This window comes from Vanessa cardui, chromosome 26, assembly GCF_905220365.1.
Source record: "Vanessa cardui chromosome 26, ilVanCard2.1, whole genome shotgun sequence".
Lineage (NCBI taxonomy): Eukaryota > Metazoa > Arthropoda > Insecta > Lepidoptera > Nymphalidae > Vanessa > Vanessa cardui.
The window spans coordinates 7,677,063-7,702,670 of record NC_061148.1 but is presented as its reverse complement, the minus strand read 5'-3'; the positions used below and the strand labels follow the sequence as shown (position 1 = coordinate 7,702,670).

Below are 25,608 nucleotides of genomic sequence, written 5' to 3'. Positions count from 1 at the left end.
TATATATCTCCTATAAATGTAATGAACAGTAGATTATGATCCACTTCGCGCAATTATAAACTACTGAAAGTATGCCCAACAGAGAAACATTTAACAGAATTAAAATCTTTAACATATGAGGCTATTCATTATAAGACGCTATGGGGGGGAGGGATCTACCATGTCTAATATTTTCTTACAATAGGGTGGGAGTTTCGATAGTTCTTACGTTACACCAAAAAAAGGCACGGCGCTTAAATTATTATAACTTAATATTTAAATTGTAGCTTTTTCAAGTAAGCGCGCGATTTGAAATTACAAATAAATATTTCAAACAATTGTTACTTTGATAAATACACTAAACGTGTATTCATTTTTTCGTTTAGATTCTTATATAATAAATATTAAAGGTAAAGAGGAGGGGTAGGCCTATTTTTTTTCTCATAATACGGGGAGAGGGTCAAAAACTAAAAAGCAAAAATGGTCTTGCGTAAAAATGTATGGTCCCTGTACTGTTATGAAACAAGTCAGCGATTACTTCTTACTTGTTTTTTTCCTATAAATTATCGTTCTATCTTGTTATTGCATAGAAAATTTGTATATAACACCTAATGATGAGTTTTCCTTCCTCTTATAATTCTAAACTAAACCTAGTAAATATATGTATAATAATTTTGCACACAACATGTGGGAACTTTACACTTTGAATACAGTTCTAGTATATACATATATTTTTTTATGTTTATAAGGAAATTATAGGATAAATCACAATAAAAAACATCAAATTTTATATTATTTAACAACAAATATTTATTTAACAACACTTGTTAGATATATTTATAAAAACAGTACAATTACTTTAACTTTTAATTATTGTGTAGTGCCTAACTCTTCTATCTGCGGTGTGCCCCTCAGTTGAGAAACTCCATTAACGATGATTGCATAATTGAAATACCAAAACAATATGAAGATTGTAGCAACTAGAACATCTGTATTATATTTGTTAAGGATCTTAATAAGAAGTATAAAAGGTAATTGATAGAAATCCTAATTCTATCATGTATTGTGGATCATGATAATTATAAATATGAAATTAGATGTACAAAGTTCCTACAATTTTACTCTAACCTTTGTCTTCCAAGTGGGAAGTAACATATTATACTCATTAGTTATATCAGACAACGAGATTATATTTTGCTTTACTTTTATTTTTATATTTACTTTTATATTGCCCACAATAAACACACATATTCTTCCATTGTAGGATTTTCTGGTCAAACAAACACTTATTTTATGGTTTCTTTTAATAATAACCACAAACTACATGAAAATCCGTTCAGTTGTTTTAGATTTTATCGCAAACATACAGACAGATACAGTAGGAGGACATCATTTTATAATATATAGTGATGAATTTCAAACCATCATTACGTATGACCTTATTTCAATTAGCAAGGTACTTTAGGTTTTGATAAAATGATATTATCAAACTTATCAGTTATACAATGGGTATGACTCATAATTTAATTTTATTAAATTGAGTTAAATGAATAATATCTTAATTATATTCAAGGTAATTCAACAAGGGTCTTGTTTAAACCTTTAATTCTTTTTAATTAAAAAACATTTAAAATATAACCAAATAAATTAAAAAAACATATCTTTAAATAATAAATACATGAATTATAAGAATTTAATATTTATTATCCTTGTGTTTTTTTATATCAAAAAATTATAATGGAAATACACAGTGGCCATTACATCAAATAGGATTTTCTATAGATTGTAAACAGGAAAGCATTTGGGGGTATTACAAGTATCTTGACAGCAATAAGTTCATTAGTCATCATTAAGGATAATCATATTTTACATTTAATACTACATATTTATCGTTAAACACCTAAACTGGATTTAAATATTTAATAATATGCCCAACTGTGAACATTGTTGCTAGCTAGCGATTTATTAGTTTTTGATTAATTTATGCTGCATAAAAAAATGATGTAAAAATTATATATGGATTCATATACATCAAAAATATTTAAATCAGCACTGAAATTGAGTTACAATGAGCATTTTTAATACAGGATTTTTTTTAATTTAGTTTATATTTAGCAACTTCGATTAAAATTTTACACTGTACCTTCAAGAATCTTTAAATTAATTCTTATCATAGAGCTTCGCAAATTATTATTATTGATAATATATAAACATTTATAATTTCGTAAAAAAATTGTATGATTTGGTTAGCATAAATAGGTATTAATGCCATCTCTACCTTCCTTTATGTGTAAATAAATATAATGATTATAATTAATTTTTGAATTCTCCAAAACTTAATAAAGTTGATATGCTATATAATTATTAAAAAAGGATACGTATTACCACCTTTTCCCAGGGTTCAACCATGTACAGCTCAGTAGAAACAAGGTATCTTACATACCAATTTTTAATGGTTTTTTGCACTTTTTTTAAGGAATACATGATTTACTTATTTTACGCACTTAAATTAAACGGAATGTGTTGAACACAGTTTGAGGTCGATCTTGAACTGACTGACTCGTTTGCCGAGTGTCTTATTTATTACTGAGCTAAACTTTATTATGTATTATATTTCCTCAAACTAACTACGCTCGAATCCTCGAGTTTTTTAGTACCTAATAAATATTTAAAAAATGACAATGACAGTGACCTAGCCTAAAACTCATAATAAATTTGACAGTCTTTCAAGTGTTGCAATCATTATGTGTAAATTTATTTTAAGAAATTGGTAAGAATTGTAATTTTTTTGTTAATATTACATAGATCTTCTAATAAATTTGCTTCTATTTTATTTCCCCTCCACAACTTATCTTTGGTAACCGACCTAGTCTAGCCATGAAGAATTCTCTCAGCCTCTTGGATAATATGGCTTATCTTACTGTTTATAAACTATCTGTAGAAATATCTATTTAACTATCAAACTAATAGTTTTATAATTTTAGCTAAAACTTACAGAATTTTGGAAAACACATATTATACCAGATTAATAGTTTAAAGAAGATTCAAGTGAAGTAAGTTCTAATCGCACTGTCACTCAAAATGCTTTAAAATTATGAAATAACAAAACGCATATAGGTTATAATTATATCCATATTTATTCTAAGTCTAAATTAGTTTTCCAGAAATTTACAGGTGCTATTACCAGTCTTAGAATGTCAAACAGGGGAAACAGAATTTGCACACAGTTCTGTGCACTGTAACATAACCGACGTTGACTAGTCTCTCTCGAGTCTGTTGTGGTTGATGTCGGTCAGAAGGACATTAATTTCTAGTATATACTTGACGGATATGGTCGCACTAATTATTCCACTGCTATTAACTTAGCTTATCAGCTTGCGCATAAATTAGTCTTGACTTGTTTTTTTAAGAGTCGAGATGGCCCAGTGGTAAGAACGCGCGCATCTTAACCGATGATCGCGGGTTCAAACCCAGGCAAGCACCACTGATTCATGTGCTTAATTTGTCTTTATAATTCATCTCGTACTCAGCCGCGAAGGAAAACATCGTGAGGAAACCTGCATGTGACAAATTTCATAGAAATTCTGCCACATGTGTATTCCACCAACCCGCATTGGAACAGCGTGGTGGAATATGTTCCAAACCTTCTTCTCAAAAGGAAGAGGAGGTCTTTAGCCCAGCAGCGGGAATTGACAGGCTGTTGTTGTTGTTGTTGTTTTTTTATATAGGGGCGTATAAAATATCGACATCAGTTATCGGAATACTGACAAGTTTGTTACATCATTTATGTGCTTATAATTCAGTGGCCAATAAAGAAATAGGTGATACAATGGTTTCCAAATAAAACAAATAATATTATTAATATTTTTATTAAATGATTTATTAATTTCGTTAAGATAATGTGACCTTACACTTAAATATTGGTATCAGCCGTTACTTATAATACAGCTAAAATAATGTTGCAAGCCTTAAAAATAAAGTTTTTACACTGGTATTAGATTCGTAATGAAAATTACGTTTTGTACTTATGTTACAAATTAACGTGAAAGGTAAATGCATTATAAAATGATTAAAAACAAAGAAATAATTAAAACATGAGGGCACAGTCACAATATATTTCTAATGAGATGTTTTTTTTAACCTAAAAAGATTATTTTTATCTATAGAAACATGCTGTGGACGTATTTACAAATTATTAAGTAACTGTACCTTCCATATTAAAAAATAATAAAATACAGCAATGGTTTACAATATAGTTATATAATTTTTTTAATTTATTCGATTTTAGAAGCAATGTAAAGTTGCCAGTATTTTTCATATGGTAACATTATTAATATAACTAATTAATAAGCGTGCACGAAGGATTTAATGCGATCTATATTCCTATATAATTTATAAATATGAAAAAAAAAATTAAAACTTTATTTTAACCACACAATTTTATAATATATGTATATACAAATATGTAAAAATGGTAATTAATTTGTCTTCAGTCTTCCACAAGGCACCGATATTCACCAATAATTGTATAAAAAATAGTTGCCATTACATTTAATTAGGGTATTGGCACAGTTTATTGTCTATAATAATATTCAATTCCATTTCATAATCTATTTCACTACAGAGCATACTTTGCTTTATCTCAAACAAACAGTTACAGCGCTTTCTAGCTGTTGTTTTTTTTTCAATACATCCCGTTTCAGCACTTTAAGCGACGATGCGATATAAAAATGTAAGCTATAATTATCCAAACTGACGTGTAACTGAGCGTCAAGCAATTTTGTCGCTGTCTTTTGTATCAGAATAACGCAATGTTAGTAAAATCAATTATAAATCCGACGAATATGTCGGCCCCATACTTAAACCAGCGCTACCTTCGTTTATTTAATTAAAATCGATTACAAAATTAATCGATTAAATTCAAACGAATCGATATTATAATCGGAAATAAAAGTTTTATTTAAAATAATATATCACGAAATAATTATGTACTTTCAAGAGTATCTTTTCACTCACTCTAAAATTATATTTCATTGAAAGACTACACAAATTCTGTATATAAAACGTTTTAAATAATATATACAAAATTGTATATTTTGTACAAAAATGGCAACACTATCTGTGTTGCTGTTTGAAAATTGACTTGAAATTGAACAATATTTCAAAAATCTTACATGTCAAATAGATGTATCAAAATTGAATTTTGTGACCATACGCCATAATAGTCATATTCATGGCATTAAGAACAGCCATATTAGTTACAACCCAACAAATATTGAAAAAAAAAATCGAAATAATACTATCTGAGATTATTTCTATAGAATCCCTTATAAAATATGGCATAATTGCCATACTGAATATGGCTTGAAACGCCGCCATATTTCAACGTCACACCGAGTTTTTATTTTCGTTTTCTTTATTCTAAATACTCAGTGTACCCCTGGGCCCCGGTGAATATGACATCGATCCATATCCTGGCGGCTTCCCCGGAGGGCGCCATCAGGTAATAGCGCCTCTGACGCGTCTTGACAATGAACGTTGTCTGTGGGTTCGGAGATTTCGACGTGTTGCCGTGATCGAGATATACTTCTTCAATAACCTGTGAACGATATTATTTTTATAATTGTCTTGGTTTTTTTTATGGTATAGGTTGGTTAGCATGTAGGCCACCTGATGGTAAGTGGTCACCATCACCCATAGACAATGAAGCTGTAAGAAATATTAGCTATTCCTTACATCGTCAATGTACCACCAACTTTGGGAACTAAGACGTTATGTCCCTTGTGCCTGTAGTTACACTGGCTCACTCACTCTTCAAACCGGAACACGACAATACTGAGTACTGTTATTTGGCGGTAGAATAACTGATGAGTGGGTAGTACCTACCCAGACGGGCTAGCACAAAGCCCTACCACCAAGTAAAGTTGGACGATTTAATCTCACGCTCGACGTTGCTTGAGGAAAAATATATCGTATACATATTTCCTGTCGAATTCCAAAGTGGCGCTCACACAAGCCTGTATGTATAACTTAAAAATAAAAGTATTAAATCGACGGGTCCCAAGAACAAAATCGTATCTGCGAAATTCCTACTTTACAGTGTGATGGCTTAAAGTTTTGTAAAACTATGTTTATGAATAATTTCTTTTAAGGTTTTTTGATCAAAGGTCATTCAATCAAATCAAACACACTACCGTGTAGTTAATGTTATACAGGTTAATAATTAACAATAATCGATTTTGTCTTATTTTTCCATAAGATTTTTTTCTTGGGACCCGTCGAAATGATGGAATCATCAAGTGTACTGCAATACCTGGAAGTAAGCGCCGCCGCGCGGTTTCTTCTCGCTTTTGTCCCAGTAGTAGACGAACGTTTTCGTTTCTCTGTCGAAAACGAACCACCTACAAGAAATTATTAATATTTACATTTTAAAGCGTCAAATCATCGATCCTGCCCATTTAATATTTTCTGCAGCGCTATATGCGGTGGTGATCACTTATGGTTTGCTTTGACACCAAAATATACGAGGATACGGAAATCAGAATCTATGGGCTCGACAACTGTGTAACAGACATCTCATGCTACAAATCCATTGACATTGAACAGACCTGTTATCCTACTGCAATTATAATGATTACTGAGCTCGTATTAATTATATTTGAATGGATAAATTCAGAAAGTCTAAAGAATAGAGTTTATTAATTATAAAAGTTATTTGTACTGCGAAATATTCCCGTTAGGGCGTAATTTTAACCCCTATATGCATGATGCAAAAGTCAACCATTTTGTTTTTAAAATAATCTACAGGACAAGTATCATGTTTTTTTTTTGTTTTTGTGGACAAATAATTAAAAAGAAATTGAAACAATATCGTTTTTCCTCTCGCATTTTTAAATTTGGACCGATAATTATTGTCTTAACATTGGCAAATAACCAGTGTATAATCGTTTTTATAAATCAGAAGAAAGAATTGATTTTAATCGATACTTTTTTTTTAAATAAACTTTTGGAGTTGCATTTTTGGCCTATTTTGAAATAAATCTAAAAAACTCGATACCTCGAAAATGGTTCCCTTTTGGGTTAATTTATCTCAAATACTCACCCCTAATACCTCCTAACGGGAATAATTCGAAATACCAATAACTTGTATAATGAGGTGTGAAGAACCGACCATCTCCTTGTTCCAGTTGAATTTTATGAAAAAAAGGATTTTTTCCTTACAGTTTCCGACGTACGAACCTTTTGGACCAGGTGTGGAACTTCGCCCCCAGCTTGTGCAAGTAGCCGCGACAGGAAGTCGAGTTGACCGTCACGTAGGGGCACAGCTCGATCTGATGCCCTGCACCCACACGACCGAACATTACAACGAGAACGCACGATCTCAGAAAAAAATACTGGCACATTACTGGCATTAAAAGTACGATAACATAGCTTTTTTGTATTTGGAACTAGCGGCATAAGTGTTTTATATTTTTATTTATGGTCCTTTTCCCGACATGTGTAACAATAATCGATCTATTTCAACTTATTTACACGAAAACCTTAATAAATGATATACCTAAACCTTCGTTATGAATCCCTCTGCCTAGCAGTGAAAACCGAATGGTAATCCGTTCAGTAGTTTTGAATTTCGCATCGCGAACAAACAGACATATGTACGCAGCCGGTGACTTTGTTTTATAATATGTAGTCATAGTATGTATATAACAAAAAAATAAACACTGTATTCAAATAAATGTAGTGTAGTAGTGTTAGTGGCTAGGATTATCTTTTTGATACTAGCCAATGTAATATACTAGACTAAGACCTGCCTTTGGGGTCTCAAATAATGATCCTTCAACTGTTTTTTTTTATGACAGCTCTTTCTTGTTTCCCTTGAATGTTCTCGAACGTGTCAATAGCAAAAATCTTTTATCATCTTTATATTGACATATCACTACATCTATGACGACCTCTGTGGTCGAGTGGTGTGTACGCCGGTTTTCATTATCATTAGTTTTCTATGTTGTCTTGGGTGTGGGTGTTTGTGGTACCGTCCTTACTTCTGATTTTCCATAATACAACTGCTTTAGCTACTTACATTGGGATTAGAGTAATGTATGTGAAGTTGTCTCATATTTATTTATTATTATTTATTATTTATTTATATACATGACTGATTTTATTTATATATATGACCTATCAGCTTACCTACTACATAAAAAAAGGTTTTCCAACTACCCGGTATAGATTTAATAAGTACGTTGAAATCTATATTTGTAAATTGTATACCTGCGGATTCAACATGTCGTCGCAGATCGAAGTCGTCGCGGTCCACTGGCAAGTATCGCGTGAGCGGTCTCTGCCATTCGTTGGCAATGCCGCGACGGCTGCGGCGCGGTGCGTTGCCAGCTGACACTGGAAATACACATAGCGTTATTTATTATTAGATTTTAAACTTTCTACATTACGAATTTATCGTAATTTATTTGAAACTTTAAACGAATTTGCAAGGTTGTAGTTTATTAATAAAAAAAATTTAAAATTCGCTGTGTGTGTACACACGGCAGAAAAATATTAAATATGTATCTTATTTTTTTTATTAAAGTTAATTTTTATTTCTTTAGTTATGTGTGTATGTAATATGAGAAATATAAATAATACAAGGTATTAAATTATAAATATCAAACAATATTTCTGTTTGTAAGTGGCAACATTTTTCTTTATACGCATTATAAGTGATTTTCAAATATAATGTGTACGCTTTTTACTTTAATAAATAAAGGTAACAAGAATTCGTACTCAATCTACTACTATGTTCTCCTATAAAAACCAAAAAAAGATAAAAAAATATTTGGCTCTCAGTTAGATAGATCGTCGATACATCTCTCTGTAAGAATCTTCTGCTAATTATTGGATTAGAACTCAAAGATTTGCGTGATGCACAATAAAGCATTAAGTAAAATAAATTATTTCTTATTATATGTAATTTACAAGGATCGAAATTATTAATCTTCGACCGAATTTTAACCAGAGTCCATTGTCAGTTGATTACAAATCATGAAGTATATAACATGGTATAGTACGACACAAATTAGATGTAGCATCGGAAAATGCAATGGAATGAAAATAAAACCGACGCTATTCGTCGCTATAGATTCACGCGTCAGAGAAAGCAAGTGCATGTAAATCCACGCGTCAAATTGACGAATATTAGGTCATATGATATTACAAGTTATTACGTTTGTGTAAAGATCATATTCGCATGAGAAATTAATATTGATAATTTGGTATAGCGTACTCAATTCGGATGTGATCGGTTTTACGAATATTGCCGATGCGACATCTAAGTTGTGTCGTACTATACATAATACATATATATGCTCACATATATTATCTCTGCTGAAGTCTGACGCGTGGCTGAGAGGGCGGCTGTCATCGCTTCGCTTGTCATCCTCGGTGGACTCGGTGCGGGAGTTTCGAACTTGAAGCTGAGAAAAATATAAAACCTTTATGGTGAATTCACAACGACGGACTTACTGTATTCAAATAAAAAAAACCGAATATATAACACATAATATCATAAATATATTGTGAAGCAGCCGTTAATACACTATTTCTTTTTTCGCGTAATTATGTTCTAGGGCTAATATTGTGTAAGGTACAATAGTGAGGTAAATTTCTAATTAAATAGGCTTTATAATATTTATATATCAGCTCGCTGTGCGTACACACCACATTAATTAATGTTAATGGTTACATACATTTTGGTTTTCTAACGCGAGCAAAAATATAATTATTTTATAGTTAATTTAATTTATCCTGGAATTTTAAATAAATAAATAAAACGTGTATATAATGGCAGCACTGTCTATACTTTCCCGCGTGTACGCTTCGTTTATAATAAATACTTACGAATAAGGGTTTCGGAGTACAACTATCGAGGCCCCAGCGCGAACTCTTTATCAGTGTAAGCCACACAGACATAATGCAACACTCATTTATGTTCAATTCTTTTTTTTATTTGGATTACCGTTAAGCACTAGTGTTCTTTATTTAAAATTTAACGATTTTTATAATCAAGATGTCTTCCAAACTATTTCATGTAATGTTGTTTTTATTATTATTTACTTATTTAAGTAATATTATTGTATAGTAAGTGTGACGTTAAATTATATTTTGTATAAATTATTGCAATTTTTATCTGTGGTTTAATTTCCTACGGATTAATTATGACAAAACTCTTTTTTCCTTATTTATGTATGCACCCTAAACTACGTAACGGTATTGAGTAAATACTCGAAGTACGTGTGGATATTGTCGGATGTTGGATTAACCATGGCTAGGGAGACGCCCCCCCTGTTAATATGGCCGCAATGCCCCTTTACTCTTTTCTAACATCACAAAATAAACTTTATTTTATCAAAAAGTACAATGATTTTTATCAATATGTCAAAAAAAAACAAAGTATTTGGCTTCAAAACTAACAATTAATTTTAAAACCCATTTCCCGATTCTTGCCTAACAGCTGGTGATTACTTAAACAATGCTGTCTTCTTCTTTCGAGTGACAAAACGTTGATGAGTGAAAGAGATACATTCAACCAAACAGCCGTTAAGCATTTATTATAAGTTGTTTACGCGCTCGAGTATAACAAAGCAACGAAGACGCGCGAATAGCCCTCGGAAAACCTTCAAGTATAAAAATAATCCCGTGAATATTATAAATGTGAAAGTCTGTTTGTTACAAGGGCACGCTAAAGGGATTTGTATGAAATTTTGAATAGAGCTCATATCTTAGCTCATATCCTAACTCATATCCTAGCTCATATCCTAGCTCAAATAGTTCTTTATGTTGCTCATATAGTTTTTTTATGTTACAGGTGGCAAACGAGCAAAAGGCTCAGCTGACGAAGAAGTATTATTCGATACAAGATTTTGTAGATGATAAAAAAGCGTGGAATTAATGCCTGTTGACTTCCAGGCAGGATATATTAATTTAAATAATTGTATTAATTGACATGACTGTATTTTTTTAAATGTTGAAGAAGAGTAACTACTGAGTTTCTTGTCGATTCTTCTCGGTAGAATCTACTTTCCGAACCGGTGGTAGCTTCACTTAATTGTTAAATGACGATTCAAAAGTGCTTGTAAAAGCCCACTTGAATAAAGTATACTTTGATTTTGATTTTTGATTTTGAGTGATTACCACCGTGATTACCCATGGACATCTGCAACACCGGGGGGCTTTCAGGAGCATTGCCGGTATTTTAACCAGTGCGGTACTTGGTGATACGGTTTTGCGCCTAGGTACCTCATCATCTATTCTACCACCAAATGCAATACTGAGTATTGTTTCGTTCATGTATAAGGAGTATGTGAGCCAGTGTAACAGGCAAAAGGGTTATAACATCACAGCTCCCAATGTGAAGTAACGCATGATAAATAATTTCATACAACGCTAATGTTAGCAGTGGTGACCACATACCATCAGGGTTATTCAAACTCAAACTCAAATTCCTTTATTCAATATAGAAGCATTACACTTACTTATTGATTGTCAAATAAACACTACCACCGGTTCGGAAAAAGGAACACCCTGACCTGAGAAGAACCGGCGAAAGAAACTCAGCGGGTCTTTTTTTTGTAATGTTTTTTTATTATTTGTTATTTTTTTATTAGTCAGCCTACCTATCACACCCATACGAACGAACACGTGATCGACATAAGTGGCTAAATCCTGCCTCGTTATCGTATAAACAGCATTCCTCTCCCAACAGATGGTAAAGAAAATAATTTTAAAAACTCAGTTTTATCGGTAAATAATATGTTAAAACGATTTATTACAAACAAAACGCGGCAAGCGGTGCGTAGTGTAATATTTCCCGACAGAAATACCGCCGTGGAAATATTTCGTCGTTACGGATTAGGCTGCGGACACACCTGCTACCGGGCGGAGCGAATGTACGTGATTACTGTAAAATTGATATTGTTACGCTTTATGCGCTATTGGAGTATTTACCGTAGAAAATATTAGCGCGTATATAACTGTCAGCAGGGTGGAAAGGCCGCTTTAGAACTTTTAGTTGTTAGTAGAATAACCCTATAAATAATAAGTAGATAATTTTTCTACTAACAACTTGTCTAAGGAATCGAATCGAAACGTTATCGTGTCATAACCGATATATTTTAGTAGAATTGACCCTCTTATTTATTCCGGCCATAGAGCCACTTTTAAAATGAGACTTATGGAGGAGATATTTTTTTTTAATGTTATATTAATTGCTCCATATAAATTGAGCCCCATTCCACCGCTCCACATTTTTGTCATTATTGTATCATATTGTTTATTAATATCCCATTGAATAGAAATGAATCATTCAGTTCTGAGGAACTGGGATGTAAACATAGCCATCATCCAGACTCCATCGACTGAGAATTTCTCCCGGAGTCTGAACTCAAAGTATCGAAATCTGCCTCATACACTACTGAACAAACGACAGTCACCCTTATAAAACACAAATAAATCGCTAATTTATTCGAAATGCAACGTCAATTTACGCAAGCGTATTAAATCTTTTATATAAAGAATAAAACGTAAAAATACTATTTTCATTTATAACATGTTAATGTATTTATTATATAAGAAAACGATTTAAATCTAATATTTCTTTAGAGATTATTTAAAACGATTTTCAAATGAGTCATGTCCAGCTGGCATGGGTACAAAACATGGTCACCGTACAGGAAACGCTTTCGGAAAACAAGTATTAGAATCATCCTAAATATTAATATATCGCTTAACTAATGTAATTAGCTATTAACGCTGTCAACAATCAATTAATTATATTTATTCTAGTCCGTTTAACTATATAAGATTTGGCGCACATTGGAGATTTTGTGCATATTTTTTCAAAGGACTAGCGATCAACAAACCTTATATATAGGTACATGTTACATAAGATTTTTTAATAATATCTTTACTAAATTGTGCACTACCAAACGATAGCGTTTCTATAAGAATTAACTTCGTATCGTAATGGTGACGTTTTGACAACTGTCTTACAGTGACACGCCATATTCAATTCGGATGTGATCGGTTTTACGAATTTTGCCGATGCTACATCTAATTTGTGTCCTACTATACGTGTGTAATCAATCCTGTTTATTTTTTTATTTTGGCTTTTATTTGTGCCAAGAGGTCACAGATTATTTCGCTAATGTCACGTGCGATGGAGGAGACATGATTAACGGACACAACGGTGCGGTCGGAAAGCAGATTTAATTTAATTTTAAGGGCACAATAGTAGTTTACTTGGTGGTAGGGCTTTGTGCAAGCCCGCCTGGGTGGGTACCACCCACTCATCAGATATCTTATAATACTGCGTATTGTTGTTTAGCGGTAGAATATCTGATTTGAATCCAGTTTGAAGGGTGAGTAAGCCAGTGTAACTACAGGCATAAGGGACATAGCATCTTAGTTCCCAAGGTTGGTGGTGCATTGACGATGTAAGGAATAGTTAATATTTCTTACAGCGTCATTGTCTATGGGTGATGGTGACCACATACCATCAGGTGGCTCATATGCTCGTCTGCCAACCTATTCCATAAAAAAGTACTCTCTGTTAACCCAAAACCTAAAACAATACAATAATAAATATTAAATACCCATACCTTATCCCACAAGTTCTGACCGAATTTTTACCGCCACTCAAATCGTTCGAATCCGTAATTAATGTAATAGATTATTCAAGATCTCGACCAGTCTATTTGAGACGCCCTTCGGGGTGTTTAAAACGATAGAAACATAATTGCATAATATGGTAGACCTCTCTGATAGAATCAATGATAATCATTATCATTTTCAACACGAGACCTAAGGATTAGCTTATAATGCCAAGTTTCCGACTCCGCAAAGTCAATAAAGACTTCTTTTACTGTATACTTTAGTAAAGTCCCTCTACGATGACAATTCAAAAGTACTTGTAAAAAACCTACTTGAATAAAGTGTACCATTATTTTGATTAGATGAATGATGATTTGAAGAGCGAAATGTTGGTTATATTTATTTGTAAAACACAATGGCGCCGGCTGGTGTAACCGAGATAATAAAATCCTATTTATATGTATATGTAATAGATATATCGGAATGTCCACTAAAACATAGGCCATCGACTTCACAGCTATAATTCTGTAATGTGCGATCGCCTTACCCGTAAACATCAGATGTGAAAATCTGTAGAATTTATTTAAGTCACCGCCACACCTACGCGACGTAAAATTCATTTTATACTCGTGATATACAAATTAAAATCTCCCATGTAAATAGTTATTATTGCTGAGTTTTATTACGTTTTAATTTATTATTATTTTTAATGTTTTCATTTCATATGTTTCTCGAGATTAAAGTAACATAATATTTTATTACGTAGCTTTAAGAATTTGTGTAACATCGAAATAAATTTGACAAAAATTGGGCCAAGTTCAATATTTTTAGGAAAGTCGAGTTCAAAAAAAAAAAACTTTAGGGTACAGCTTCTCAATCTAGACTATCAACATCACTTATCCCACTAAGCATTCCTGATTAGTTAGTAGTAATTACGGACACAGGGACATAACTTCGTAGTAGCCAATATTGGTGGCGCATTGACGATGATTAATATTTCTCACAGAGCCAATGTTTGTAAGTTGGCGACCACATACGATCAAATTGCCCGCAAACCAGATACAGAAACATAACCTATTAGAAAAATAATATTCTTAAGCTAAATATAACATTACTAATATTTAATAAATAATGTTAAGATGTGTATATGTAGGTTACTTCCCGTAAACATATTGTAAACATGCTTTTAAACGCTACCTTGAATAAAGTATATTTTTAATTTGGAGGTTAGATTTGCAAATTTTATAATAGGTTTGACATATACCCTAATAAACATGGCCGACATTTGGTAAAAATATACATTAATGGAATTTTATTAAAAAAAATAATCCTGTTGATCTAAGACCTAAGTGATCGAATTTCTCATTCGATAACGAAAATATTCTAATAATATTATAAGTAGTAAAGTTTGTATGTTTGTAACATCATCGAAAATGATTGGATTTAGATATAATTTGGAACGCCTCCTGGCTATTCTTTATATTCATCTATATATATTAATATTATAAATGTGAAAGTAACTCTGTCTGTCTTTCACGACCAAACCGCTGAACCGAATTTGAAGAAATATAAAGCAAACTTGAACTCCAAGAAGGAACACGGACTATTTTTTTGCCTAGCACATGACAAGAAACTCCTTACTACATATATAAATGTTATGCTTCTATATTGAATAAAGGAATTTGTGTTTGAGTTCTTACAATATATTTGGCAAATTTTATATGTTTGAGCGTATGTTTTAAAAACAATCAATATATCACAAAGTGATATCTCCGTTAAGAGCCAGCCAGTCTACGGAGAGCGGTACTTGTCACTCGTCCCACGCCTTTGCCAAATGCATCTTATCAGAGATCGTTTAACATTTTCGAAACTGAATTTAAATTATTTTCATCGTTTAAGTGGCAATTTCATCGCTTGAATCCCGATGTTGGAGCGAAAACGATACATATATTATGTACTAGCGACACTATTTATATGTACATACATATAATAAATAGGAGTACCTGTTTGTAATACTCATATAAACACTTCATACTTAATGCATATGTATATTTACACGGCATATATACCAAAACAGCATTTTATACAATTCCACATTATTTTTTGCAATTATTATATCTGTTTGTTTCGGCTAATCTTTGGAACCTTAGTTTGAAGTTAGGTTAGGCAAGCTTTTTTGTTTTTGGTTTTGGCTTCAAATTTTCTCAATCCAAAATCATTATACTAACGAGGATATAGAAAGGCAAAGGAAAGTATTTTTCTCTCCGAGAAAAATGCAAGAACCGCCTGAAATTTTGACGCTGACAGTCGCATTAACACCCTACCTCAATTTGTATCCTAGGTATAGAGTAGTCTTCATCACTTATCAAAATGCACAGCAGGAAATTTATTTGCCAAAAAAATGGCCTAAATTTGCGTACCAAGTTTTCCCTCAAATGTTTAAAAAATGTTCGATAAAAGGCGCCTTCTTTTTAAAACTTACGAGAGGATTGAAAGTAATTTATAACGCTTTTGATGTCGAGTGATACATTTAAATGGTCCAACATTACCGCGGGACGCGTCAGACATCCATTCTCAAGGTCACACAGATTGTTACGTCAAGATTCCTCACTGTTACAAGTAATAAAAAATTTCATCGCTCAGTGTAAAGTTTTCGTTTTCATGCCAAATCGGATTGCGCTTTGGATAACTAATTAGTTAGAGCTGGTTCATCTTTATGATTGTGTTATGGTATAGACAGAAGGGACCTTTACTTCAACTTTTTTTTAAATATTTTGGACTAAATATCGCAAGCGATTTTGTTAGTCATTATTCTGATAATATATTTATAAATCATGGTCTATGTATTTATCTGATGTACATGAGCTATATTATTGTAAAGTTCCATTAGAATTTTGCGTGAAAATAAACATTCACAATTTTCTTAGCAGATAATATAATATACAGATTCGAGTTTCACGAATAGTTCAGTCTTTTTCATGCAATGCAGAATTTTTCAACACATCGATTTTGTCTGGGCCGATAACTTGCTACAAGGAAATTGTTTGAAAAACTGTATCCTCAAAACTAAAAGTTGGGGGAACTGAAAAGGAGGCAGGGGGACATTTTGTCGATAGATTTTTTTACTCAAGATTTGTAAGTCTGTCCAGATGTCTGGTCTGTGCGATCAAAATATGCAATAAGTCTGTGTCGTGTGGACCTAACATAAGAACTAATTCGACGTATACATTCGATTATGTTTATTTACGTTAATTATTACTAGAATCGCGTCTGGTCAGAATTAGCTCATTTTGTTTGGATGAAATTCGTGTGTTCATATACATGTACCATAGTTTGCTATCTTCATAGCTCGATCCGTAGTGCAACTACAAAATACCTTAAAGTTACGGACGCATTCTATCTTTTATTGAAAGGCACCTGTATTTTTGTGCTATTAGAGAAACAACTAACCCTTTCTTTCATACGATTATAAGGGTATATTTGCAACCTTTAGATAGAAAATAAGTATCAAGATGTGTTACTGGCATTGACATTTGCAATTTGCTCGCAAATTGCAAATGTCAAAATAGCACCTATTTAATTATTTTGTTTATTGGTGGTTGCCTAGTGGTCTGTATTGCATTAATTTGGCGCCAATATAATAGCTGTATAATAAATTTAACACAACGTATGGAAAAACCAAGAGTTGGCCAATGATCTTTACCAACACCAATGATAAACAAATCGTACTAATAATCTACAAGACAATATGACTAAACGCCTCATTAAGTAACAGTTAAATCTGCAATGAGAATATATCCTTAATATTACCCAATGATATTCTAATAAACTAAACTTTACTAAAACATCATTGACCTTTACCTATATAATCAAATTATGTTAAACAATAATATATAGCAAAAATGGCTTATTTCTTAGAAAAAAAATCTGAAGTCGGCAATAGACATGAGTCTTTAGTCCGTAATTTTATAAAATTAATTTTGATATAAAAAAAAAAGATTTAAATGCAGTATAATATTTCTAACGCAATTAATTTATAGATGCCCGGAAGTGGTCAGTATTTTATTTTTATTTATTTATTCGGATCAGATGAGTGCTTTCATTTAAAATAGTAGTGAGTGATCGTTAATACGTATCTTTTTTTGCCTATTAATGTAAGATTCGTTAAGTTGGTGTTGTTTAATTCATTCAACTGACGCATGAAGATGTTTACCAGTTTCTACTTGGCGAAACACAATAAAGATGGAGGAATTATTGTTTGTTTAATCTCTCGGAACAGGCGTCAAGCTGGAAATTGGTTATAAATATTACCGCGTTAATTAAATAATTATTTTTATATATCCACAGATACTTAAAAATATATAAAATTTTAAAAAAGTTTGTGTAGGTTTATTAAGGAACATCTTTTTTATTATTATTATTATTTGACATTATTTTAAACTAAATTACTTGTTTTTTTTGTATTGATAAGTAAATCACATAAATAATTTACGTCACAATAAATTCACTCCGGTCACTTATTATCGCATTTATAAAAAAACACGTCGTTTCAACCGAAACTTTTCGCGCCAACTGGAACGTCAGGAACAACTTTTTTAATTTAAAAATATATTTTTATGGCACCTTGACACTAGCCACGCTGCCAGCCCGTTTTACACTGACACTACGAACAATTTAAAAGTTAATTTTAGTTTTCTGAAATCGTGGGCGGATACCGATTGTATTAATGTTTACGTCCACAGTCAACTTTTAATAGATTATTTTTTAATTTTTGTAATGGAAATAAGATTGGCTTTGATTAATACTCTGTGGTGGTGTATTCGGGATGTACTTTGATTTTTATGAACGATTCATCAAGTATTTTAGTGCATTCCAAATTTAAATATAAACGTTCTTTTTGCAGAATTTTGAAGTGAATCTTAATTGGCCGCGTGAAATAAAGTATACGTTACGTTTTTGGAACAGAATTATATTGCAAGCACGTGTTTTGTGTTTCATTTTTAAACAAATTATGTTTACAATGTGCGGAAAATAATTAAGCAATTTGGTTTTTGGTGATGATTTTTAAATAATTTTATTGTATCATTATTTTAGTTATTTTTAAAGAATAAAAATAGTTAAAGCCTTAAATCCTAATACAATTTTTGTTTTTTATTTCCTTGTAGGCGAATGTACTTATATACTGATGGTAAGTAGGCATAACCGCCCTTAGATACCTATTGATACTGTACGAAATATTACAACAACAGCCTGTAAATTCCCACTGCTGGGCTAAAGGCCTCCTCTCCCTTAGAGGAGAAGGTTTGGAACATATTCCACCACGCTGTTCCAATGCGGATTGGTGGAATACACATGTGGCAGAATTTCTATGAAATTTGTCACATGCAGGTTTCTTCACGATGTTTTCCTTCACCGCCGAGAACGCGATGAATTAAAGAGACAAGTTAATACGAAATATTAATTGTTAGGTATTTATATCATACCAATGCACAAGCCTGGAAATGTTGTCTCTTGGGTCCGAATACAGCTATACTAAGTGCTGATGCTTGGTGGTAGAATTTCTAATGAGTGGGTAATACCTACCAAGGTGGGCTGGTAAAGTACCCTTACCACCAATAAAAATAGCTACAGGTACTCACAAAATTATCGACAAAAACTCGAATATGAAAATGAGTTCGCACAGTAATTTAAACTTTGTTCATAACCAAAGTAATAACTCATATCATTACTAGTACTTCTAACTAAATAAATTTTATAACATAAATAAAAATGACTCAATCGTCAACACTGAACAGTTTAAGTTGAAGTCATTAATGTTTGTAGTTGCTGTGATAACGCGGAACAAAGGTGTATGTGTGAATACTAAAAATACGCACTGATAACTGATAACGCGTGCTGATAACGCGACGCTAACTGTATATAAGACTATATAACGCAATCCTACACGTTAACATAACGTAAAGTGAACTGAGATGGCTTCGTGTATAAAACGCTAATCGTAAATTAAGGAATTACTAATATATCTATAAAAGTAAAGTAAAGTAACAGCCTGTAAATTTCCCACTGCTTAGATAAGGCCTCCTCTTCCATTAAGGAGAGGGTTTGGAACATATTCCACCACGCTGTTCTAATGCGGGTTGATGGAATGCACATGTGGCAGAGTTTCGATGAAATTAGACACATGCAGGTTTCCTCACGATGTTTTGTGATATGAAATCAATACTAAAAAATTACATTTAAATCCCAATGAGTTTCTTTCGCCGGTTCTTCTCAATTAATTTCGGAACCGCTGATAAATTTTTGACTACCAATAAGCAAGTGTGACGCTTCTATATCTAATAAATAAAATTGAGATTAATTTTGAGTCAACTTCCAAACTTAGGCTACTGTTGATTATTTCTTGAAAGAAAACCTCAAATATTAAATTCGATGGATTATAGTTGAATTCAGCACCTCTACTACTTAACCAGCTAACGATCTGAAGTTATTAATAAATCAATATGCAGGTATTAAGAGCGCGCATCTCGAGACTCCGTTGATGTCAATTAATTCCAGGAAATGCCTTACACGGTCTTGTAAAGGAAATTCAACGCATCCGTGTACGAAGGAAACCATTCATCTATTCATAGTCTCGAAATAGACCGACAAATTGATTTTATTATTAGTTATTATAAACTTGGGTGGTAAGCGATTTGAATAGGATGCATTGTTGGTTGGTATCAAAACGAACGTTTGTTTTATGAGTAATTAAGGATTAATGGAAAATCGTCATCCTCCTGCCTTTATCCCAATTTTATTTGGGATCGGCGCAGCATGTCTTCTCTTTTCATACCTCTCTGTCAGACGTCATCTCACAAGTAACATTATTTCCAACCATATCGTCTTTCACACAATCCATCCATTTTGTAATAGTATCAATGGAAAATATCTAATTAAAATTGTGCAATCCAATCATTTGGATTGTGTTACTGTCGGCCAATAAAATGAAGGCACAAAGCCTTGGAACACCCGATTGGACCATAGTTGGTTTGACTATATATTAACTAGCTTTGCCCGCGACTTTGTACGCATTTGAATTTAACAGAAAAGTATAGTTTTAGCCAAGTTACTCCTTATTAAATCTACAATCTGCCAGTAAGAGTCCTGTCAGAATCGGTCCAGATGTTCCAGGCTTTAGTCGGAACAAACAGACAGATACACAGAGTCAATTAAGTGATTCATGTTTTGAATTATATAGCTTATAATATAAGTTCTATCTCTTGGAAAATAAATAAATTATACTCAACGTAAAAGTGTAAACGTGTGTATGATTGCATTAGTGTGAGTGAGACAACGAGTAGAGATAGCAAAAAAATACAAATTTGCGTATATTTTTATTACATTTTACTAATGAACGCCTATAATTTAACGTGTAGGGACGTGTCTTCGTGATTGAATATACATATCTACTTCTGGTCTGACCATATGACCGTATTTACCTCAACGAAAGGCATCGTATTGAGCCAGAAAAAGCATCTAGTAAGTATTTGAGACTTTACACGTGTTAATATCAAGTAACATATGTAATTTAATGACTATTTTCACGCTGATAGTTTATGATAGAAAAAAAAATCAACTCACCTCCTCAATTGACGACGACATAAACCCAGAACTGAAACAGAAATATAAGTATTAACGTACTTGAACAATCAACAAAACATATAGTATCAATTTATAATGAATAATAATGACAATTTTTTTTTAAATTATTAATTTAAAATTAACATATTTTTTAAAACAATATATATAAATGAGATACGACGTCAGCAGAATTATTGTAAAACTGTCGAAATAAAAAAAAAGAAACATCGTTTATTTAACTATTTAGATATGGATAGAAATTATGAAAGGCGTAAAACTATGTTTATATATGTAGGCATTTCTTATCATAGATAACATACGTACCAACACAAAAGAGATCCATTCTTTTTCTTTTTATCCATCATTGATTCTTTATTCATTTTTCATTCAAAAATAAAACGAATCTTTACGATCGATAAAACTGATATGGCTTATGACACTCGCGGGCTTAACATTTCAATAAAAACTATTTCAAATTATTTATTACTGAACAGTCATATTTCATCGACAGATTTAAAGTAGAACTTTGTATAGAACTTATATATATTAAATACATATTGGAATAAAACTAGTTATAACGGATTCGAATAGCGTATATTAATTATTTTTGACATCCCGACGTTTGACGACTGACAGTCTACCCGTGACCACGAACGCTGTAAAGTGCTCGAAACGTCGGGATGTCAAAATCAATACTTATAACTAGTATTATTCCAATGTGTAATAATCGCGAAAATTTAAGACAACATTATATTAAATACATTCTTAAACATTACATTATTTACTACCTACTGCGGATACACTTGCGTTTTAAGATTTGTTCGTCATGTGCTAGGTTTTAAGAAGTAGCTTATTCTTGGGGTTCAAGTTTGTTTCATAGTAAATTTCATCAAATTCGGTACATCAAAAAACAGTTACTTTTCCATTTATAATATTAGTAGACATAGATTTATGCTATGAGCTGAGACAGCCCAGTGGTTAAAACGCGTGCATCTTAACCGATGATTGCGGGTTTAAACCCAGGCAAGCACCACTATTTATGTGCTTAATTTGTGTTTATAATTCATCTCGTGCGGTGAAGAAAAACATCGTTAGGAAACCTACATGTGTCTAATTTCGTTCAAATTCTGCCAAATGTGCATTCCACCAACCCGCATTGGAACGGCGTGGTGGAGTATGTTCCAAACGCTCTCCTTAATAGAAGGAAATTTACAGGCTGTTCCTTACTTTAGACATAGATTAAAGTTGAATATGGATATCAAATGTTTTCTGTTTATTTTTTAAAATAAAATGTTCCAATCGCCAAATGTACTAATCATTACAGAAACTTATCGTCTCTTATGATGTTTTGGACTTAGATCCCTCTAATAATATTTAAATAATATTCATAATAATATGCACTAAATAACTATGTTATCTTAGTTTGTTGTCACTCACTAATTACCTAATTTTCCAAGCCAATTAAGCGTACATCTTGGTTTAGAAATGATTATGAGAATAGACCCCTTGGTCAGAATCGAATTTTATTTTGGGACTTTACTCCTACACAAGTATGGTACGTGTACGACACAACTTAGATGTAGCATCGGCGAAATTCGTAAAACCGATCACATCCGAATTAAGTACGCTATCCCAAACTATCAATGTCAATTTCTTATGTGAATATGATGTTTACACAACCGTAATAACTTGTAATAACATATGACCTAATATATACGAGAATTTGACATGTCGATTTACTTGCTTTCTCGGGTTGAACTGACGCGAGAATCTATAGCGACGAATAGCGTCGAATGGCGGAATAGGGAGCTATTTCTATTGGTTGTGTAAATCAATAATCGGTTTTATTGTCTAATATATCTAAGTTACGTCGTACTATACGTCAGTCCCTTTTATTGTACTTTCTTCATTTTTCCTTAAAATAGAATCCTATTTCAATCTTTTAACGTTACTTGCTGTTAAGAAGATCCGCTTCCAAAAGAGTTCTACTCTTGTGAAACTAGCATAGGTCAAAAAAAATTGGGCGTATTCTTTCTAGCCGAGATCGTCCAGTGGTTAGAAGGCGCGCATTGTAACCGATGATTGCAACTCATGCAAGCACTACTGAATTTTCATATGCATAATTTGTGTTTATAATTAATGTCATAGTCAGTTGTGAAAACATCGTAAGGAAACCTACATGTGTAATCAATTCATATTGGAGCAGCGTGATCGAATATGCTCCAAATCTTCTCCTCAATTGAAGCCTGTTACTGTTATTATTTTCTGTACTAACAAGTACATTCTGACACTTAAGTATATTGTGCACATTATCATAGATAAATAGTTATCTATGGCGCCACTCTTAATGAATTTCTATTCAAAATATTACACATGGCATATCTTACAATTATATACAATCTGTTGTCTGTGGCTAGACATAGACAAATATTTAACAATCTATGCGAAAGTAGCTGTCTGTAACCTCTTAGCACTTAAACTGCTGAGCCAACTTCGATGAAATTCGGTATCGAGATAGTTTGAGTCCCAGGAAATTATATAGTCTAAATGTATATGTATGTATAAACGGTACATACACCAAACTATCATATTTTTACAATATTGTCTGTCTGATTGTTACGACTATATCTCTGGAAAGGATGGATCGATTTTGACGGGACTTTCACTGGTACAAAGCTGATGTAATAAGGAATAACTTAGAAGAATAACTTAAACTTATTAAATTCAGGCACGAAATCGTGGGGACAGCTCGTGTAGAATTTTGTAAAACCACTGTAAGTATGCCCCCTTTTTAAATATCTCAAAGGGAGTCTCGGGCATCAGGATTATAAATAGTCTTATTTATGTTTGCACCAGCACATCATTCGTCAGACGCTTTCTTCGCGAACCGTCATTGTCGAAACGAGATGATTTATACAAACAAGATTCATTGTTGCATCCACAACATCAACACTTGCCTTTATAAATTATACACAAATATTACAAAACTAGTTATCGCACGCGGATATCCATGCGTTATAAAGATTAGTCGTTAGCTGTTACAGAAAAAAAACCTTATGATGATGAAAAGTTTTATAGTAAATTTTATCGAATACGCTTCGAGATTTTGGCCGTAACAGAGCAACAGACAGATAGAATTTCATTCGCATTTAAAATATTAAATATTCGACGAAATATAAATCACGATTCGAACCCAAAATCTTCGTATAGAAGTCGGTTGATGACCAGATATATCGCAGATGTATGTCTAATGTCTAAATTGCGCAATTCGTTTAAATAAATAACTACTATAAAAACAACGCACACACACTACGATAGACATTTATTTTTACATATTAATACACATTTTAGTAACACAAATGCATTTTCTTACAGTACACATACTAATTAAATCGCGGTACCTAATAGGTCAGTTTAAATTTGACAAGTGGAACACTTTCAACGGATTATCCGTTCTAACTTGAACTATGCACTGAGACATTTCAATCTTATATATTAATAGCATAAGCATATTTTTGTCCCAGTGATTTTAAGACGATAGCTGCATGTAGAAGATTAGTTATGGTCTCATTTTGAAGAGCTGTAGCCACAGATGTGCAGGAAAACAAAGAGGATTTATTTTAATTAGCGGAAAATGTTACTAGCCGGTTAGAGAACGGAACTAAAGCTATATAAGAAAAAAAAAACATATAAAAAATAAAGAAAAATATCGAAAATTCGAATTCATTTGAATAAACGCGAAGTATCGCGGGTAAATATAAACAGACTAGCGACCCGCCCCGGCTTCGCACGGGTTCAATACTGATACTAAATATACTACAGGATTTGTTTATTTACGACATCACATTAGAAATATCTAAAATTATCAGTGTTTCTTTACTATATTGTCCGTGTATTATATACAAAAACCTTCCTGTCGAATCACTCCATCTATTAAAAAAGATCGCATCAAAATCCGTTGCGTAATTTGAAAGATCTAAGCATACATAGAAGCAGACAGCGGTAAGCGACTTTGTTTTATACTATGTAATGATGATACAGCTCTATAGTAAATTTCACAAAACTTACGACATTTAAGCAAATAGAAACTAGAGAACGTCTCGAGCGCAGTAACGTTGACAAATGCAGCACACAAAACACACACACAGACACACATGTACGTGTTAGTGAAAACATGTGTACCCAATTGTCGCAAGCCGTGTAGACGTAATGAATGCTTATATGGAACGCTCTTCATACAATAAATACATACAATAAAACCAGAGTGTCTTTTGTCATATTAAAATAACCACTTTTTACTACAAGCATATGTCAATTTTTGTCAGTCTGTTTTTTTGTGCCAGCTAATTATCTGGATCGACTGCG

The 25,608-nt window shown here is 32.4% G+C and overlaps 1 protein-coding gene and 1 long non-coding RNA gene across 3 annotated transcripts in view; both read right to left on the bottom strand.

Annotated features, from left to right (window-relative positions):
* Positions 1 to 764: 764 nt before the first annotated feature.
* LOC124540731 lies at positions 765 to 2,816 on the bottom strand. The gene is made up of 2 exons (XR_006967167.1): positions 2,358 to 2,816; positions 765 to 968 (listed from the first exon to the last, which is right to left on the bottom strand). It is a non-coding gene; the product is annotated as an uncharacterized LOC124540731 (long non-coding RNA).
* A 1,016-nt stretch (positions 2,817 to 3,832) lies between these two features.
* The window catches only part of LOC124540781 (pleckstrin homology-like domain family B member 2), a 110,657-nt gene continuing 88,881 nt past the window's right edge, over positions 3,833 to 25,608 (bottom strand). For both annotated transcript variants that reach the window (XM_047118495.1, XM_047118496.1), the window contains 6 exons: positions 21,244 to 21,274; positions 9,347 to 9,449; positions 8,251 to 8,376; positions 7,219 to 7,318; positions 6,293 to 6,380; positions 3,833 to 5,578 (listed from right to left, as the gene is read on the bottom strand). In XM_047118495.1, the coding sequence (XP_046974451.1) occupies positions 5,396 to 5,578; positions 6,293 to 6,380; positions 7,219 to 7,318; positions 8,251 to 8,376; positions 9,347 to 9,449; positions 21,244 to 21,274 (631 nt within the window). In that variant the 3' untranslated portion in view covers positions 3,833 to 5,395. The remainder of the gene's footprint in view (positions 5,579 to 6,292; positions 6,381 to 7,218; positions 7,319 to 8,250; positions 8,377 to 9,346; positions 9,450 to 21,243; positions 21,275 to 25,608) is intronic.